Here is a 20663-nt window from a genome sequence, read left to right on the forward strand (position 1 = left end):
TCTTGGTCGCTGCCCTTGCTGCACGTGGCCACCAGGGGGTGGTCTTCTCTGAGAGGAGCTTCGGTAGCCCACCCTTCAACCGGATCCTCCTTTCTGTCTTTTTCGCCACAAGTGCTATTACATCACATTTGACGGTAGTAAATAAAAAGCGTTTCTTGAAGATGTTTCTGCAAAACTTAGGGATTTCATTTGATTTTTAGTTTCTACTTGTGACATGCTGCTCTTTAGGGAAACGTTTAAGCTGAGACCACAACAGACCAGAAAGCTGCTGTGTGAATAGGCTGACAGTTGAAGGGAGTGAGTGACAGGGTGTGTGGGGACTTCCTTCTGGGACAGGGAAGAAACGATTAGGACAGGGGAATGTATCCTGTAATGCTGGGGGTGGGGCAGGTGCCAGAATATTAATGAAACATTATATTCTTCTGTACTCCCATCTAGATACTTATTCTTGAAACTCAGATATTAATACAAGCCACCTTTCCTCATTAAATATAAATAAGACACTTCTTTGAAATGAGGAATGAATCAGTCAGCCTTCTCTAGAATTCATGACAGATTTCTGTTTATTTAGGCTGCCTCCTTTGAAGGTCAGTTACTGAAAGGTAGGACACACAGTAAGAATTTTGCAGAAAGAGACAAACACTATTCTCATTTATAGCCACTGTATGAAGAAAAATAAGGACATACGAACCATGTTTTCAATTGTTACTCTATGGAAGATGTGATCTTGGTGCCTTTCAAGTGCCTGAGTTCAGTTACTATTTAGAACATTCTGTTTAATTGTTAAATGTTTTTTTTCACTCCTGAATTATACACAACTCACATTTTCTCTATGGATTTCTGTTATTCATGTTGTGTCTTTAGCTGATTTTAACCAGTTCTTTTCATTGCCTTAAATACTAAGAAACACAATGCCTGACCCAGCTTCCCACTCTCATGTGAAGAAAGTCTGTTAGTCCTTTTTTTTAAAGTTTATTTATTTAGTTTGAGAGAGAGAGAGAGAGAGAGAGAGAGCGTGCACACAAGCATGAGTTGGAGAGGGGTAGAGAGAGGGAGAGAGAAAATGTCAAGCAGGCTCCATGCTGTCAGCATAGAGCCCAACACCTGGCTCATCTCATAAACCTTGAGCTCATGACTTGAATTGAAAACTAGAGTTGGACGCTTAATCGAGCATCCCCAGGTGCCCCAAAAGTCTGTCAGTCTTCACGTCCATGACAATTGTGTTATTTTGGGATCCACCAAAGATTGTAATATTCGTAAAACTGGGAGAAATTACCAGTGAGTACCGTTAACGAAGTCTTATCATATCAAATTCTCCTAGAAGGTGAAACGTGCTATAAAGTGGCTGTAGTAAACCACTGTCACAATACGAAAGGTAAGCAAATTAGTTAATAAAGCCAATAATTCCAGGAAATATTATTTTATCAGTGGTAATAGATATTTTGATGAAGGATTAAATTAATTATCTCTTCTTGCCTAGTGAATTCTTAAGGTTGATCACCTTGCTGATACACAAGGTAGTAATAACCAAGAAAGGATAAACAATTTAAGTAACTCAGTAAGTCATGACTCAAAAGAAATATAATACTAAATGCATTAATACGATTTACTGGTACATTAAATCCATGAAATCACTCACGAAAACCATATGGCACAAAAGGGAAAACTCTGCACGGAAAAACTAACCCACATTATTTTCTGAGAACCCACACTATATTCTTCTCCACTTCAGAGGAACTAACTTCTCTTATTTATGTTACCACATGCTCCAGTGTGGTTTCTACTTATTAATTCCACCAAACCAGTTCTCCTGAAAGTCATGGGTGGTATCGATTTTTGTGACATAGCAGCTAGTTAGATCCACATCTTCCTTGAATCCACTGATGCTTTTCTAAGCCCATTTATTTCCTTAAACACACTCAACATCATCCTTTCTTGTTATCCTTCTACTAAATGGCCGGTATACCTGCCTATCCTTTGTGGCTCTTCTCTCCCCTGCTTTTTCTTAGAATCAACATAAGTCTTTTTGTCACACTACACTGTCTCACCCCATGACCACCTCTGTTTCTGGCTTCCCAGGACTAGAATGGACCTCTAGCCACGGCGTTTTTTGTAAAATATAAGCTCACCTATCCACTACAACGGGCATGGGCACTTCCATGTGTATCAGTCAACTGTAGAGGAGACCGACAGCTTTCACTTTTATTCCTGACATTCCTCACTGTAGCATCAGTTGAATGAATTCACTTCTTTCCCTTCTTCAATGTAATATTAAGCAGGATTATTGTTTTTGGATTTCTGTCCCTATGAAAATCGAAGATAAAGACAGCGGGAACTGTATTTACTGTGTCCCATGTCCTAAGGGCGACGAACAACTTGCCTTAGAGGAAGTCAGTTGTTACCTCTGATTTTAATAGAATCTGATGGGTAAATGAATTTTGTTGTCCATTTTTCAATCAAGTCGCACCATTAGGCTTGGTGGTACTTTTTACAAACACTTCCTGCAGTAAAAGTGAAATAAAAAAAGATATGCTTACTAAATATTAAGAATTCATTTTATTATATTACTGCAACATAAAGGTACACATAGTATTACTTGAAATAATTTATACATTATACATATTTAAATAAATAAATATTTAAATAGATAAATAGACATCAGCATGGTTATCTGTAAGCAACTAGTGATTGTAGAGTAGGCATGATGTTACTTAATACTCCTTGAAAACATTTGACAAATTGACTACATTCTTGTCGCCATTACAGCAGAAATCAGAGTCTTTGACATGGCAGAACACATGGAAAGTGTGTATTATTAGTCAGTGAGAATCATTTCCATGTTGAATAGGTCTCATTTCTTGCTCCTTAATCTTTTCTGCAAGGCTATTGATGAATAATACAAGGACCTCATGATTTCTGCTCTGACGATCTCCCAGGCACAAGGGCTGTATTTCTTCTCTTGCAGGTAGAGGGAGAGTCGTTGGAAGTAGTTCCTCAGGATGGAGTCCTCGTTGGTGAGGGGAGCCTCTCCCTCCCCCACCTCCTGCATGACACAGGCTTCCAGGCTGGTCAGCTGCCGATCAAGTCCCGTGCAGAATTCCTCCAGGAGGGTGGTGTTCCAAGCAGCAGACGAGGACGCCTCTGTGCAGAAGAAGTGGAAGATCTTCTGGTTCGTCACGTGCACCACAGAGAGGGCTTGGGCCTTGTGGGACTGGTCTCCACCAAACACGTCCTGGGGGAAGGCGAAGTCATTTCTGTCCTTCTGGCAGGAGCTGGCAGGGAGTCTCCTCATTTGTCCCAGGAGCGTCAAGGCCCTCCTGTTCAGCAGGCCGTGGGTGTGAGGCAGGTCACAGCCCAGAGAGCAGACGGAGTTGCAGCCCAGCGCCACCAGGGCCACCAAGAAGGAAGAGGGCAGCGCCATCGGGGATCTTGCAGATGCTGTCGGCCTGGCTGGGGTGGGCGACTCTGTGACCCGTGGCTCTAGGTTCTCTGAACATCTTCCCTTGTGCGCATGGCTTAAGTAAGGAACATAGTAGTTTTCAGTTTCTGAAGGTTGCCCTTACTTTCCACTTCTGTTTTTGATTTCCTTTATGTACTTTCTACAGGGGTTTAGAGCACTGTTTCCAACCATATATATTATTTTCATTATTGGTGATGTGTCCAGAGTCTTTTTGTTTTTTTTTTTTTAATTGAACCATCCAAGATCTTAATAACGCAGATACCATATATGTATATATATATTATATATATATAATATATATATGTTATATATATAATGTTATGTTATGTTATATATGTTATATATAATGTTAAATATATATGTTATATATATGTTATATATATAATATATATAGTTTATACTCTCTATATATAGTTTATACTCTATTTATATCTGATTTTTGTACATACAAAAGAGAGTGTAAAGTTACTCTTTTTATTCTTTATAAGTACAGGGATAATAATGACTAAAAATTTTAAGCTACAGGCTAAATTTTAAATCCATTGATGCTTAAATGTATTACTAAATGTGATGAGTAATTTATAATGTATTTACTTATATTAATTATAAAATGTAAACCAAATATGCAAATTATCAATTTCTAAAAAGAGATATTAATGATTTCAATGTATTCAAATATTTAAAATAATTCCAAATTGCTAACAGCAATTGTAAAAATATCTTATTTACTTGACATTTGTTTTTAGTGTCCTGGATTTTAATGCTGTGTTGATGAGAATATAAGTTTTAACTGCACCTGCCTCTAGATACTCTTGAAGGCACTGTCAAAATATTTTTTTTCTGTTTAGTACTAGATATAATTATTGAAGTTTTGGTAGGTTTTGTAGAATTAAATCATAAAATATGATCTACTTCTATTTAATTCCCAGAGCCTGTATAATATTGAGGCTCAGATACAAGCAACATCCACAAGACAGACAACGACAGCTCACAGGTAAGCAAAGGACACCTCTCCCAAGATGACTTTGAGACCCAGAAATCAATGGAGACAGACTCCTCCAATCACAGAGCCCCATTATCCCGACGTTTGACACACTGAGCTTGCAGACATTTTGTGTCTCTTCCACGATATCAACGTCAATGCTTCTTGTGTGATACTCATGAAAAACAATGAGAGAATAAATACTAAGGAATAAGGTTTTGTTGGACTGCTCCAAGGTTGAGCTTTGGAGTGCCACAGATCATTGAAATATTTAAGACATGTTCACAACCTTAAGAGCTAACAGTTACACGGTTGGAAGCAATTGTTTTTTTGTGTTTTTTTTTAAATTTTTAAATGTTTATTTTTGAGAGAGAGAGAGAGAGAGAGAGAAACAGAGTACAAGTGGGGGAGGGGCAGAGAGAGAGGGAGACAGAATCTGAAGCAGGCTCCAGGCTCTGAGCTGTCAGCAGAGAGCCCGATGTGAGGCTCAAACTCACAGATCAGACCACAAGATCATGACCTGAGCCAAAGTCAGACACTCAACTGACTGAGCCACCCAGGTGCCCCAAGGTTGGAAGCAATTGTAACCACTGTTCCATCTGGTGAGGGAATGTTGATGATAGGGGAGATTATGCAAATACAGAACTAGGGAGTATGTGAAAAATCTCCTTATCTTGTAGTCAATTTTGCTGTGAAGCTACCAACTCTCTAAGAAAAGTATGGTTTTTTTCAAAAATATATAAAAACTACAGAAATTGACCTATTATACTATTAGAATCAGTTCTTTCCAGATAGGAGACTTTTTTGCTCTTGAGAAAAATCTCCTGCAGATTTGCACTTAGAACACAAGCCAGATCTCCAGACTTGGTCACTATCTTTGTCCTTCTTGGGCCTGTAGGTGGCATTCTTCCTTTGTAAATATCATGACAGGCCACAGAGTAAAATGATCCTTTCTCTTTCCTTTTCCCCTATTGCCACCATTACATCATTGTAGCAGGGACATCTTCTCATGTCCAAAAATAGCCACCAGGAGAAAAAGAAGAAAACAAGGCCTCTCCTAGGAGAGTCTGCAAAAAAACCTAGAACTTTCACACAGCTATTGGTTTCAGTTGGTGGCTTTGTACTTGGAAGTAAAATTGCCAGACAGAAACCACAACGGAAGAGGAAGCAGCTCTATGAATGGACAGGACAGGTTAGTGAGGAGTGAATGTAGAGAGCAGAGCTCATTGCAGCGAGGGGGTGGGGGGTGGGCAGGCGGGGTGGTTCCTACTCTTGGGATGAAGGAAATATTATGATATGGGAGTGAAAGAATAAGGTCCAGGGAAACAAAGTGGAAGAAGGAATGTGCTAGGTATCAGAATGTATAATGTGTACATTATATTATCATGTATACAATTACATACAAGTGAGATTCACATGTTCCCAATTCTGTGTGTTTAGACTATCAACATTCTTTAGTGAGTAACAGAGACAAGGCTATCAATTTACTATCCTCTTGTAGACGCCTATGAAAAAATAAGAAACTTGTCAGCACCTGTTAAGTCCTCACTCAGTGGAAGACACTCTGTTAAGTACTTTGAAATATTCTAGATTATTTAATACAATTCTAGGAACATTTCCAACCTACTTTATTATGGGGAAACTGAGATCCAGAGGGGTTAAGTGAATTATTCAAGATCAAACATCTAAATTCCTGGGTAAAATCTACATGCAGTACATAATCCTTTATCACAGGCATAAATCTCACTAACAATTCTTACTATGAAATTCTCATACATTTGAATCCCCAAATTATACCCTTTCTTGATTCTGGCTTTTACTGATGATGCTCTTGCTTTTTAACTTTGCTTGTTAGATATTGGAGAACAGAAATTTTCTGATTACCTTTCATGTTTTCATCTTATGACAGAAGCATCCCTGGCTATCATATCCATTGCAAATTCATTACTTAATGATGTCTAAGAAGTTATGATTTTTCTGAAATCATTGCTCTCCCTAAACATCAAATCTTCATTTAATCAAAAACAAAGGAACAGTAGAGAAGTCCAGACATAACATTGTCTATGAAAAAGTAAGAGGTATTCATAAGTACAGAAAATGCAATGTAACAAGGAAGAAAACTGGGGACGAGACTGGTAAAACACATGATATCCAAAATGGTTGTGTTATCAGTGACAGTTAAGTTTAGGATAAAGTATATATCTGATGTTCAACTGGTGGGATCAACTGTCCGGAAATGGTTCCACAATGATTACCTGCCAATCCAGACAGAGATCAATGTCAACTCTCTTATTATATGAGAGAGGAAAATGAAATCATGATGGAATACATAATTGGTGTAAGATTCGATTTGAAAAAGGAACGGAGTACGGTTTCAGTCACGATGTATCAAGAAGGTCTGAATATGTGCTCTTAGGAGAAACAACTGGAAAACTGTCTGTGATGTCGAGGCAAAGAACAACATCTCCTTGAGTTCAACAAGAAACATGCCTTTCTTCCTGAAGGCTTCCTAAAGGATAGAAATGGAAGACATAAATGAAAACCCACATGCACTTTAGAGAAGGATAAATGAGGTAGAGATGTAAAGATCAGGATCCTTAAATGCACAAGAGTAGAATGTGTCCAACAGGAGCATGGAACGAAATGAGGGTCTCAGATTCTTCCAGGGCCATAAGAGTGAGAAAGGCCCACTAAACACTGGAAAAGATGATGGCAGGAAATTTTGTGAATTAGATGAAAACACCAACCTTGGCTCCAAGAACCTCAATAAACTCTAAGCAGTGCGTGCGCGCGCGCACACACACACACACACACACACACACACACAAGCACAACCAGCGCAAAGCACATCATCATAAAATTGCTGAGAAAAACTGGTAAAGCAAAAATATTAAAGTGGTTACATATCAGAAGAGATTACATTTGATGAAAGAAAAGAAAACTACCTTTGGATTTCTCAACAGAAATTATGCAAAGTCAGTATCAGTTAAATGGCATATATAAAGGCTGAGGGAATAAAACTTTTTAACTTGCACTTTTCAATTCAGCCAAAAAAAAATCCTTCAAATTAAAGGTAAATAAAGACTTTTCCAGAAATATAGGAGCTGAGAGAATTCATGGTAAGACTTGTACTGTAAGAATGGTTAAAAGATACTCTTGAAGCAAAGGAGAAAATCATACTAGATGGAAATTTTGAGGTATACAGAATAGTAAGTATTGAATTGTCTAATACAAAATAAGAAAATTGTGTCCAGCCATTTAAAACACATATAGCGGTAAGAGGTAAGTCACAGGGGCCATACACACAGAGCCACAGGTGGGATGATGACAAATGAAGCATGCTAGTTTAAGGGTCTTACAACAATATAGGGAAAGCTACAGAAAGGGTCGAGTGTGATAATTTGAAATAATATATGGTAAAGAGTATAAAGGAAACTAAAATTAAAAAGAATAACTCAGAGTCCATGATGGAGATAAAATGGAACCATTGAAAAACCGTTGATTCATCCAAGGAGGCAGGAAATTAAGAAAGAAAGACACAGAGAGCCATAGGAACAAAGAAAATAATAGCAAGATGGGAAACATACAGCTACACATGTAGGTGCACATTTAGCAATGGGGTGATCGGACTGTGGGACATGGGCAAAAAGACAGAGGGACCACGGCATGATGGCACGATTGGGCAACGGGATGACAGAACAATGGAAGGGATGCACTGATGGGTCCATGGGCCACTGCAACTATGGGGTGCTGGTGGAGGGGTGAGATGAAGGAACGTTGGGAAGATAGGGTAACTGGAGGACAGGATGAATGGAGGATGGGATGATAGGGCAATGGGATGATGGGCCACTGAAATGATGGGGCACTGGTGGGGGCGAGAGATGACAGGACAGTGGGAGGATGGGGCGACTGGGGGATGGGATGATGGGAGGGTGATGAGGTGCTGGGACAACGGGAGGAAAGCACACGAGTGATGGGGGGGTGGGACAATGTGAGATGGGGCCAAAGGGTGCTGGGGCAACGGAGAGGTGCATCCTTGGGGCGAAGGGGCGACAGGACGACAGGACTAAAGACCATAGGGCAATGGGACAATGAAGCAATGGGAGGATAGGAGACAGGAGGGTGGGACGATTGGGCTACAGCGGAGGGTGGAAGGGATGACAGCATTCGCCTGGGCCACAGTGAGGACCTGGTGGACACAGCAAGTCTGGAGTCCATATCCTCTGGATCCTCTCTGTGAGGGAGTCTTGTGCCCACTAGCCCTCGGCTGACTACTAGCACCGTTTGCCCATGGGAAGGAGGGAATATGATTGCACTTTGCAAAAGAGTAATAGCGAAACTCACTCAGCACTGTCATCTACTTGGTCACCATGAAATAGTTGACAGTGCATAATAAATCAAAATGTCACACATAAATATCAAAACTTCTTCACAATAAAAATACTCAAACAATATTTTAGGGAACCTTTTCAATAGGATTGAAGCTATATTTTATTTACATTAAAACAACACTTGGACATAACCTTAGTTTGCTACTGCTGATGGACACAAACTCAATAATACAGTGAAGGTTACTCCTTTACTTCTTCCAGTTGGCAGAACTGTATGTTTGATGATCTTTTGTGTCCCCATGACAGTGTTAAATAATTTGTATTTAACGTTTGGTTAGTGAAGCGTCTTTCATAGGACCTCATCTTGACTCTATGGTTAAAGAGTTATCTGCAAGCATTAAGGGCATTTAGCGGGTCAATTTTTTCATTTTCTTTGTAAGAATTTGAAAGACTGGATGGAATTTGCCCAAATTTCCTATGCATCCTGCTTCTTCCTTTGAAGACTCTCAGGAACTTTCAAGTGCAGGCTGATTTCTTGCCTTTATTTAAATTTTTGGTGTTTGTACTTCATGAAGGTTTTGCATTAGTATACATGGTTTAACATTGATTTAGATATTATTTATATGGATTCTTTACATTTGGTACCTTCTTTAATTCTGTGCTTGAGGGAAGTACTCACTTACTTTATCCTAATACTAACCCAAGAGATAGGTTTTGAATTAGGGTTGTGAGAGTCAATGGGTAAAAATCTTTGAGTGTCCTATTTCTCATCACCCTCTCTTTCATAATTTCTAAAACTGTTTTCCTGGTTTCTTCGAATTTTGTCTTCTCCACTGTGCCTCCAAAAATATCACAAGACGGGGAGGAGCCAAGATGGTGGAACAGCATGGAAGTTTTTTGTGTGTCTTGTGTCCATGAGATACAGCCAGACCAACACTAAACCATCCTACACACCTAGAAAACTGATCTGAGGATTAACACAACAATCTGCACAACCTGAACCACAGAATTCAGCAGGTACGCGGCGCAGAGAGGTGAATTTGGGGAGCGAGAAGCTGCGAAGGGTAGGGAACCACTTTTGGGGGCGGAGAGAGGACCGAGACTGGGGAAGGGGGGAGAATACGGGAAAAGCACCCCTCCCCAAAAGCAGCTGGAGAGAAAGTGGAAAATTGGAAACAACTGCAAGGACCAAACTAAAAAGGGAGAAAGGAGACAGGAGAGGGTTTAAATTCCATTAAGACTCTATAAATAGGGGGAATGCAGAGTCTGAAACTCTGCAGCTCGATACCTGGCAGTGCTCTGGTGAGAAGGGTGAATCCCCAGGAACAGAGTGGGGTCCGGGAGGTTCTCGGGCCACACGGAGAAAAGCGGTTCCACTGCTGGAAGGACATTTGGTAGAGACTGTTGAAGCCACTTGGTCCCAGCAGACCGCAGAAAACGGCCACATTCGCTGGTGCTAGAACAGGTCGTTTAGGGTGAAGCCTGGTGCCAGATGTGTGTTGTGATTTTCCATAATCCCTGAAACCCTGCTGCTACACTATCTCGCGAACTTTTTCTGGGATAGGCTGGCACCTGGCCGTAGTCTCAGGGCACCGGCAGCAGCAGGGTCCAGCAAGCGTTCCTGGGTGCAGCCGACATTCAGCCATTGGTCGATGAGACCCTCCTGCAGAGGGGCGGAACAGGTCAAAGCTGCAGTCCTTCACAAGTAAGGCGCCAGGGAAAACAGCCCCATCTGAGACAAAACTCGGGAGAGAGGTACTGCCTGGGGCCTGGTCACAGACAGTGAAAAAGTGGGGAGTGGACGAGAGCTGAAGGCAGAGAACAAGTGCGCGATCGCTAATCAGGGAGGACACACTGGATAGCTGGGTCGTTCCATTTTCACCAGTCCCGCGCATGCGCATACGCACCTATGAGCGTGGCAATAATCCACCCCAGTAGGCTAGCCGCGCCATCTAGTGGAGAGCGGAGCTGTTACACTGATCCCCACCCAACTGGGCCAACTTTGCTCTTCAAGAACACAAGTCTCACGGCCGGCTTGCTTTATGGACTGTAAAGCACTACACAGACTGACTTCTAGGGGAAAACGAAGTAATTTCAGTCCTACTTCAATCTGTTAGCAGGTTGATTTATTCACTTTTCTTTTTTTTTCTTTTTCTCTTTTACACTTCTTTTTCTTGAATACAGAAAGAGAAAAAATTCATTTTTGTTTTCAATTTTTATTAAAAATATTTTTCTTTGATTTTTATTATTATATTTTTTACTTCTGTGTAAATTTTTTCAAATTCTATTTTACTTCCATCATTTTATTTTAGTCTTCTTCAGTGTATTCACCTTTTCAAATTTTCAATTTCCTTTTTTTCTTTCTTTCTCTTTTTTTCTCTGTTTTGTTTCTTTTCTTTTTCTTGAATGCAGAAAGAGAAAAACTTCATTTTTACTTTCAATTTCTATTAAAAATATTTAAATTTAATTTTTTAATATATTTTTTGCTTTTATGTAAATTTATTCAAATTCTATTTTACTTCCATCATTTTATTTTAGTCTACTACAGTGTATCCACTTTTTCAAATATTCAAACGATTTCCTTTTTTCTTTTTTCTTTTTTCTTTTATTATCTTTTTTCTCTTTTTCATTTCTTTTCTTTTTTCTTGAATACATAAGAAGAAAAATCATATAATATTTAATTTTTATTAAAAATATTTTTCTTTAATTTTTTTCTACTGTATTCTTTACTTTTGTGTATATTTTTTCAAATTCTATTTTACCCCCCTCATCTCATTTTAGTCTACTTCAGTGTATTCATTTTTTTCAATTCTCAAACGATTTCTTTTTTTTTTCTTTTTCTCCCCCCCCCTTTTTTTCTCTAATCTGTCAAACCACTTTCAACACCCAGACCAAAACACACCTAGGATCTAGTATCATCTATTCGATTTGTGTGTGTGTATGTTTTTAATTTTTAAATTAACTATTTTTTTAATTTTAATTTTTTTAATTTCAATTTTTCTACCTCATTAATTTCTTTTCTCCCTTCAAAATGACAAAATGAAGGAATTCACCCCAAAAGAAAGAGCACAAAGAAACAACAGCCAGGGATTTAACCAACACAGATACAAGCAAGATGTCTGAACCAGAATTTAGAATCACAATAATAAGAATACTAGCTGGAGTCGAAAATAGATTAGAATCCCTTCTATAAAAGAAGTAACAAAATAGCTGGAATGAAATTAAAAATGGTATAACTGAGCTGCAATCACGGATGGATGCCACGGCAGCAAGGATGGATGAGGCAGAACAGAGAATCAGTGATATAGAGGACAAACTTATAGAGAATACTGACACTGAAAAAACGAGGGAGATTAAAGCAAAAGAGCACAATTTAAGAATTAGAGAAACCAGTGACTCATTAAAAAGGAACAACATCAAAATCATAGGGGTCCCAGAGGAGGAAGAGAAATAGGGGTAGAAGGATTATGTGAGCAAATCATAGCAGAAAACTTTCCTAACCTGGGGAAACACATAGACATCAAAATCTAGGAAGCACAGAGGACTCAGATTAGATTCAACAAAAACTGACCATCAACAAGGCATATCATAGTCAAATTCACAAAATACTCAGGCAAGGAGAGAATCGTGAAACAGCAAGAGAGAAAAAGTCCCTAACATACAAGGAAGACAGATCAGGTTTGCAGCAGCCCTATTCACAGAAACTTGGCAGGCCAGAAAGGAGTGGCAAGATATATTCAGTGTGCTGAAACAGAAAAATATGCAGCCAAGAATTTTTTATCCAGCAAGGCTGTCATTCAAAATAGAAGGAGAGGGAAAAAGTTTCCCAGACAAACAAAAATTAAAGGAGTTTGTGACCACTAAACCAGCCCTGCAAGAAATTTTAAGGGGGACTCACTGAGGGGAAAAAAGATGAAATATATATATATATATATATATATATATATATATATATATATATATCCAAAGATATATAGATATATATGTACACACCAAAAGACATATAGATATATATATATATACACCTATATATATATATATATATATATACACCTATATATATATATATATATACACCTATATATATATATATATATCAAAAACAACAAAGATTAGAAAGGACCAGAGAACATCACCAGAAACTCCAACTCTACAAGCATCATAATGCCAATAAATTCATATCTTTCAGTACTCACTCTAAACATCAATGGACTCAATGCTCCAATCAAAGGACATAGGGTAACAGAATGGATAAGAAAACAAGATCCATCTATATGTTGTTTACAAGAGACCCACTTAGACCTAAAGACACCTTCTGATTGAAAGTAAGGGGATGGAGAACCATCTATCATGCTAATGGTCAACAAAAGAAAGCTGGAGTAGCCATATTTACATCAGACAATCTAGACTTTAAAATAAAGACTATATCAAGAGATGAACAAGGGCATTATATCATAATCAAGGGGTCTATCCATCAAGAAGACCTAACAATTTTAAACATTTATGCACCAAATGTGGCACCCAAATATATAAATCAATTAATCACAAATATAAAGAAACTCATTGATAGTAATACCATAATAGTAGGAGACTTCAACACCCCACTCACAGCAATGGACAGATCATCTAATCAAAAAATCAACAAGGAAACAATGGCTTTAAATGACATACTGGACCAGATGAACTTAACAGATATATTCAGAACATTTCATCCTAAAGCAGCGGAATATACATTCTTCTCCAGTGCACATGGAACATTCTTCAGAATAGACCACATACTGGAACACAAATCAGCCCTCAACAAATACAAAACGATCGAGATCATACCATGCATATGAAACTTGAAATCAACCACAAGAAAAAATTCGGAAAGGTAACAAATACTTGGAGACTAAAGAACATACTATTAAAGAATGAATGGGCTAAACAAGCAGTTAAAGAGGAAATTAAAAAGTATATGGAAGCCAAAGAAAATGATAACACCACAACCCAAAACCTCTGGGATGCAACAAAGGCAGTCATAAGAGGAAAGTGTATAGCAATCTAGGACTTTCTAAAAAAGGAAGAGAGATCACAGATTCACAACCTAAACTTAACACCTTAAAGAGCTGGAAAAAGAAGAGCAAATAAAACCCCAAACCAGCAGAAGACAGGAAATAATAAATATTAGAGCAGAAATCAATGCTATCGAAACCAAAAAACCAGTAGAACAGATCAAGGAAACCAGAAGCTGGTTCTTTGAAAGAATTAACAAAATTGACAAACCACTAGCCTGTTTGATCAAAAAGAAAAAGGAAAGGACCCAAACAAACAAAATCCAGAGTGAAAGAGGAGAGATCACAACCAACACAGCAGAAATAAAAACAATAGTAAGAGAATATTATGAGCAATTGTATGCCAATAAAATGGGTAATCTGGAAGAAATGGACAAATTCCTAGAAACATATACACTACCAAAACTGAAACAGGAAGAAATAGAAAATTTGAACAGACCCATAACCAGTAAAGAAATAGAATTAGTAATCAAAAATCTGACAAAAAAAAAAAAAAAAAAAAAGAGTCCAGGGCCAGATGGCTTTCCAGGGGAATTCTACCAAACATTTAAAGAAGAGTTAACACCTATTCTCTTGAAACTGTTCCAAAAAATAGAAATGGAAGGAAAACTTCCAAACTCTTTCTATGAAGCCAGCATTACCTTGATTCCAAAACCAGACAGAGACCCACTAAAAAGGAGAACTATAGACCAATTTCCCTGATGAACATGGGTGCAAAAATCCTCAACAAGATATTAGCCAACCGGCTCCAACAATACATTAAAAAATTATTCACCATGACCAAGTGGGATTTATACCTGAGATGCAGGGCTGGTTCGATATCTGCAAAACAATCAATGTGATTCATCACTTCAATAAAAGAAAGGACAAGAACCATATGATCCTCTCAATAGATGCAGAGAAAGCATTTGACAAAATAAAGCATCCTTTCTTGATAAAAACCCTCAACAAAGTAGGGGTAGAAGGATCATACCTCGAGATCATAAAAGCCATATACGAAAGACCCAATGCTAATATCGTCCTCAATGGGGAAAAACTGAGAGCTTTCCCCCTGAGGTCAGGAACAGGACAGGGATGTCCACTCTTGCCACTGTTATTCAACACAGTATTGGGAAGTTTTAGCCTCAGCCATCAGACAACACAAAGGCATCCGAATTGGCCTGGAGGAGGTCAAACTTTCACTCTTCGCAGATGACATGATACCCTATATGGAAAACCCCAAAGATTCCACCAAAAAACTGCTAGAACTGATTCATGAATTCAGCAAAGTTGCAGGATATAAAATCAATGCACAGAAATCAGTTGCATTCCTATATACCAACAATGAAGTGACTGAAAGAGAAATCAAGGAATTGATCCCATTTATAGTTGCACAAAAAAAAACCACATAAAATACCTAGGAATAAATCTAACCAAAGAGGTGAAAAATCTATACACTGAAAACTATAGAAAGCTTATGAAAGAAATTGAAGAAGACAAAAAAAAATGGGTAAAGATTCCATGCTCCTGGATAGGAAGAACAAATATTGTTAAAATATTGTTAAAATGTCAATACTACCCAAAGCAATCTACATATTCAATGCAATCCCTATCAAAGTAACACCAGCATTCTTCACAGAGCTAGAACAAATAATCCTAAAATGTGTATGGAACAAGAAAAGACCCTGAATAGCCAAAGCGATCTTGAAAAAGAAAACCAAAGCAGGAGGCATCACAATCCCAGACTTCAAGCTATACTACAAAGCTGTAATCATCCTGATAGTATGGTATGGCACAAGAACAGACACTGGGATCAGTGGAACAGAAATGGATCCACAAACGTATGGACAACTAATCTTTGACAAAGAAGGAAAGAATACCCAATGATATAAAGACAGTCTCTTAACAAGTGGTGCTGGGAAAACTGGACAACAACATGCAGAAGAATGAACCTGGACCACTTTCTTACACCATACACAAAAATAAACTCAAAATGGATGAAAGACCTAAATGTAAGACAGGAAGCCATCAAAATCCTCGAGGAGAAAGCACGCAAAAACCTCTGTAATCTTGGCCGCAGCAACTTCTTACTCAACACGTCTCTGGAGGCAAGGGAAACAAAAGCAAAAATGAATTACTGGGACCTCATCAAAATAAAAGCTAGTGCACAGCGAAGGAAACAATCAGCAAAACTAAAAGGCAACTGACAGAATGGGAGAAGATATTTGCAAATGACAGATAAAGGGTTAGTATCCAAAATCTATAAAGAACTTATCAAACTCAATGCCCAAAAAACAAATAATCCAGTGAAGAAATGGGCAAAAGACTTGAATAGACACTTCTCCAAGGAAGACATCCAGATGGCCAACGAACACATGAGAAAATGCTCAACGTCACTCATCATCAGGGAAATACAAATCAAAACCACAATGAGATACCACCTCACACCCGTCAGAATGGCTAACATTAACAACTCAGGCAACGACAGATGTTGGCGAGGATGCAGAGAAAGAGGATCTCTTTTGCATTGTTGGTGGGAATGCAAGCTGGTGCAGCCACTCTGGAAAACAGTATGGAGGTTTGTCAAAAAACTAAAAATAGAACTACCCTACGACCCAGCAATTGCACGACTAGGGATTTATGCAAGGGATACAGGTATACTGTTTTGAAAGGGCACATGCACCCCCATGTTTATAGCAGCACTATCAACAATAGCCAAAGTATGGAAAGAGCCCAAATGTCCATTGATGGATGAATGGATAGAGAAGATGTCATGTGTATATATATATATACATATATATATATATATATATATATATATATATATATATATACATACATACAATGGAGTATTACTCGGCATTGAAAAAGAATGAAATCTTGCCATTTGCAACTACGTGGTTGGAACTGGAGGCTATTATGCTAAGTGAAATTAGTGAGTCAGAGAAAGACAAAAATCGGGAGGGGACAAAACAGAAGAGACCCATAAATATGGGAACAAACTGAGGGTTACTGGGGGGGTTGTGGGAGGGGGGATGGGCTAAATGGGTAAGGGGCACTAAGGAATCTACTCCTGAAATCATTGTTGCACCATATGCTTACTAATTTGGATGTAATTATTAAAAATTAAAATTTAAAAAATTAAAAAAATATATCACCAGAATGTCTGAATATGAGTGAGCCTGAGGGAAGGAGCTCTGACCACTCTTATACTATTCATAGAACGGCCATTTCTGGCAGACAACTTTCAAGATGCTGGTTCCCTGCAAAGACTTTCCTTGCGCTGTGAGATCTCCTTTGTGTTCCAGGTACTGACCCCAGAGGGGAAACTTGGGCTCTGCTCCTTCCCAGTCCTGCAGACACTGCCCTCTCCTGGAGTGTTCTCGGTGGGGGGAGGAGCTCCCCATGCACACCCCTGAGGGTGTTAAGGGAGCTGCACTGAAAGCTTGAGCTGGTTTGGCTGAGTGTGGACTCTACCCGGTATTGCATGTCCTACTAGCCCTGCAGGCAGCGACCATTTACTGCGGTCAGGTGGACTCTCATCTACTATGATTCAGTCTAAAATTTGCAAACTTTATTTCATTTAATCCTTATAATTTCCTGTGTGACCACTACTAATATTGTCACCATTTTTTAAAGGAAGAAATGACAATCTGGTGTCATTTATGTGCTGACGCCACAGATTTCTTTAAAAAATGGGGTTTTCTACTGCCTTGTAGTCTCTCCTCTTCCCCCAACCTGAAGGGATAAGTAATTATGTAGGAGTCCTTTCTAGAACAACGAAGGAGATGCAGCAGACACTCTGACAGATTGGAGCAGCTGGAGCTGGTCCACTGGACTTAAAAGTTTCTTGGAGAAATCATGTCTGATGATTGTTGATTCCATTTCAGCGATTGCATGAACTAGACACCAAAGTGAAAGATATTACAGAATCTTGGAATTTCACTTTCAACAACGAAGTAGTGAATACATCTTCTATCCGTGGGCGCTGCGGTGGGTGCCCGATACGACGAAATAGTAGACACACCGCCTGCTGTCACAGAGCTTCCAGTCTGGTGGTTCTGGGTCATTGAGCTTTCAAGTAACGTCATTCTGTGGCCAGGACAGGGAAAGGACAGGACGCTGGGAGCACAAAGGAGCATGAAAGGGGCACAAACTCTACAAGAAGCATCTGCCAAGCTGGCATCCAAGGATCTGTAGGAGTTCGCCAAATAAATGCATGATGGTCAATTCTGAACATGATCAGTGGAGATATTGTAGGAGCGCAGACAGAAATAAGAGTTTGGAGATGATGACTAATGCTCGTGATACGATTCTGGGCAAAGACACACACCTGGAAGTCATATCTTAGAGATGACACTCGGAACTATTTGGGAGGTTGGGTCTGTATGTGCAGAGAGGAAGGAGTGTGGCACCCAGCATAGAATTTTGAGGAACACCCAGATTGCCCCAAGATTAGAGAAAATAGTCAACAAAGGAAAGAATGGAGCAGGAGCAGAAAAGCAGAAGACAGTAGAGACACAGAAGCCACATGGAGGTCAGACTTGAAAGTGGAGGCGTGGCCAAAGGGCTCAGATGTTTGGAAATGGCAGCCAGGGCTGGCTGACAGCAATCTCTGACCTCAGTAAGATGTGGTTTAGTGTAAACCTGGGCCGAGCAGTTTCAGGAGAACAGGGAGGCTGAAGCCACGTTACAGTGAGGGCAGGACGACCTGACCGCGAACTGGGAACAGACACCACAGAGAACTTCAAATAGTCTGGGTATGAACAGAATGACAGAAGCAAGATAATACCTACAGGTGGGGGCGCCTGGGTGGCGCAGTCGGTTAAGCGTCCGACTTCAGCCAGGTCACGATCTCACGGTCCGTGAGTTCGAGCCCCGCGTCAGGCTCTGGGCTGATGGCTCGGAGCCTGGAGCCTGTTTCAGATTCTGTGTCTCCCTCTCTCTCTGCCCCTCCCCCGTTCGTGCTCTGTCTCTCTCTGTCCCAAAAATAAATTAAAAACGTTGAAAAAAAAATTAAAAAAAAAATACCTACAGGTGGTTGTAGGGCTGGGATGAAGAAGATGAAAATGAGGCACATCTGATGCTCACTTTTTTTATGTGGAAAGGAAAATACTGTCAGGAGAGAGGAGAGGTCACTGATAAAGTATAAGCATCTTACTAGAGCCTTCTCTGCTGTGCGCCAAGGAAATCTGTCCAAAGCTAAGCCTTCTGGAACTGTCCCTCTGTTTGGGGTCACAGAGGTTTTGCACCCAGGGGAAGGGCACCATGGTGAGGCTTGGGATGAGGGAGAGCGATGCTCTCTCATCAAGCGGGGGAAGGTGGAAAAGTGAGTAGGGCCTTTATCAGTAACCCGACTCTGGGCTCAAACTCATGAACTGTGAGATCACGACCCAAGTGAAAGTTGGGCACCCAACTGACTGAATCACCCGGCACCCTGGACTTAGGTTTTAAGAATAAAGAGACTCAACAAGTTGTCTTTGATAAGAATTTATTAAGACAAAATGCATATTTAATAAAATGAAAAGGTGAATACGTTTTATACATTTTAACACAATGTAAAGACAAAAACCTTTATATGGAAATATAAATATAAATTAGTCAAAAGAGTGAATGAATGAATAAATAAATAAATAAATAAATAAATAATAAACAATAAATAAATAACATCAGGGCAATCATCTCTTAAGGACTGATGATCCTGAAGCCGGATTTTTTTTTTTTTTTTACATATTCTTGCTTAATACTACTCACAAAATATTTGTGGAATTAAAGTCAATAAATTCTGTAATGAAGGCTGCAGTGAGAGTCTCTTGAAGTGAGCAGGCATAGTGCAGGGTGATGTGGCACGTGAGTCATTGAGAATCACTTCAAGGTGACCCCAGGTCTCCATCCTTGATGGCCAAGCTGTCTTGCAAGGTCGCCGAGGAGGACAAGGCTCTCATGATTTCCAGTCTGACAACTTCCCAGGCGCAGTCACTGTATCCCTGGTCCTCCAGGTAGACGCGGATGTCCTGGAAGTACCTCTTGATGGCCAGGGCAGGGCCGTGCATCCCCGGGGCGCGCTCTCCCTCGCCCGTGGCCTGCACCAGGCAGGCGTCCAGGGCTTCCAGCTGCCGGTGGAGGCCAGAGCGGAGTCCGTGCAGCGGCGCGGGGCTCCAGGCCGCCGAGGAGCGCTCCGTGTGCAACAGGTTGAAGGTCTGCTGGAGCAGCTCCCGCAGGACGGCGGCGGCGGCCTGGGCCTCCCGGAGCTGGCCGCCCTCCAGCATCTCCCGGGGGAAGCGGAAGTCTTTTCTGGCCCGCAGGCACAAGAAAGGGGACAGTCTCCGCATCTGGCCCAGGAGCACCAAGTTGTCCCTGCTAACCTGCGCGTGGCTCCCAGGCAGGGCACAGCCCAGAGAGCCTCCAGGGCGGCAGGTGAGCAGCGCCAGGGCGGTCAGCAGAGGGCGCAGGAGAGCCATGGGGAAGCCGAGGGGGCTGCTGGCCGGGCTGAGCTGGGCGGCTGGGGGACCTGGCTGGGTGACCCCGGGGCGGAGGTTCTCTGAGGACGGCCTCGAAGCATGGCTCTTAAATAGGGAACGCGGACAATTTCATTTTCTGAACATCCTCTCCACTTCTACTTCCTTTTTTTTGTTTTCATTTATGCATTCTCCTTATTGTCTAAGAAGATGTCATCAATCTAAAATACTACGTTGGCAATGGAAGCTTTATTTCCCAATAAACTTCTGATATGTCCACCCCAATGGACACTTATCAACCAAATGAGAAACGTCTTTGTCCTAAAGACTGGAGTGATGTAGGCATGTAGGTACTCATACACACACCTGCTCACATATATATTTTCATATATGAACATT

The 20663-nt window shown here is 40.3% G+C and overlaps 2 protein-coding genes across 2 annotated transcripts; both read right to left on the minus strand.

The window, feature by feature from the left end:
* Positions 1-2730: 2730 nt before the first annotated feature.
* LOC109247123 (interferon alpha-like) lies at positions 2731-3597 on the minus strand. The gene has a single exon (XM_019415567.2). It carries the CDS (start codon positions 3419-3421, stop codon positions 2852-2854), a length of 570 nt encoding a protein of 189 aa, XP_019271112.2. The 5' UTR covers positions 3422-3597; the 3' UTR covers positions 2731-2851.
* Positions 3598-19531: 15934 nt separating this feature from the next.
* Positions 19532-20267, minus strand: LOC109247121 (interferon omega-1-like). Its single transcript, XM_019415565.2, has one exon. It carries the CDS (start codon positions 20265-20267, stop codon positions 19677-19679), a length of 591 nt encoding a protein of 196 aa, XP_019271110.2. The 3' UTR covers positions 19532-19676.
* Between the last annotated feature and the right edge of the window lie 396 nt (positions 20268-20663).

This window comes from Panthera pardus, unplaced genomic scaffold (assembly GCF_024362965.1).
Source record: "Panthera pardus isolate Hobbes unplaced genomic scaffold, ASM2436296v1 HiC_scaffold_20, whole genome shotgun sequence".
In the NCBI taxonomy this organism is placed as follows: Eukaryota; Metazoa; Chordata; class Mammalia; order Carnivora; family Felidae; genus Panthera; species Panthera pardus.

What these genes read in the sequence shown, in the direction of transcription:
- LOC109247123 (XM_019415567.2), bottom strand. Translation starts at nt 3,421, where the DNA reads ATGGCGCTGCCCTCTTCCTTCTTGGTGGCCCTGGTGGCGCTGGGCTGC.
- LOC109247121 (XM_019415565.2), bottom strand. Translation starts at nt 20,267, where the DNA reads ATGGCTCTCCTGCGCCCTCTGCTGACCGCCCTGGCGCTGCTCACCTGC.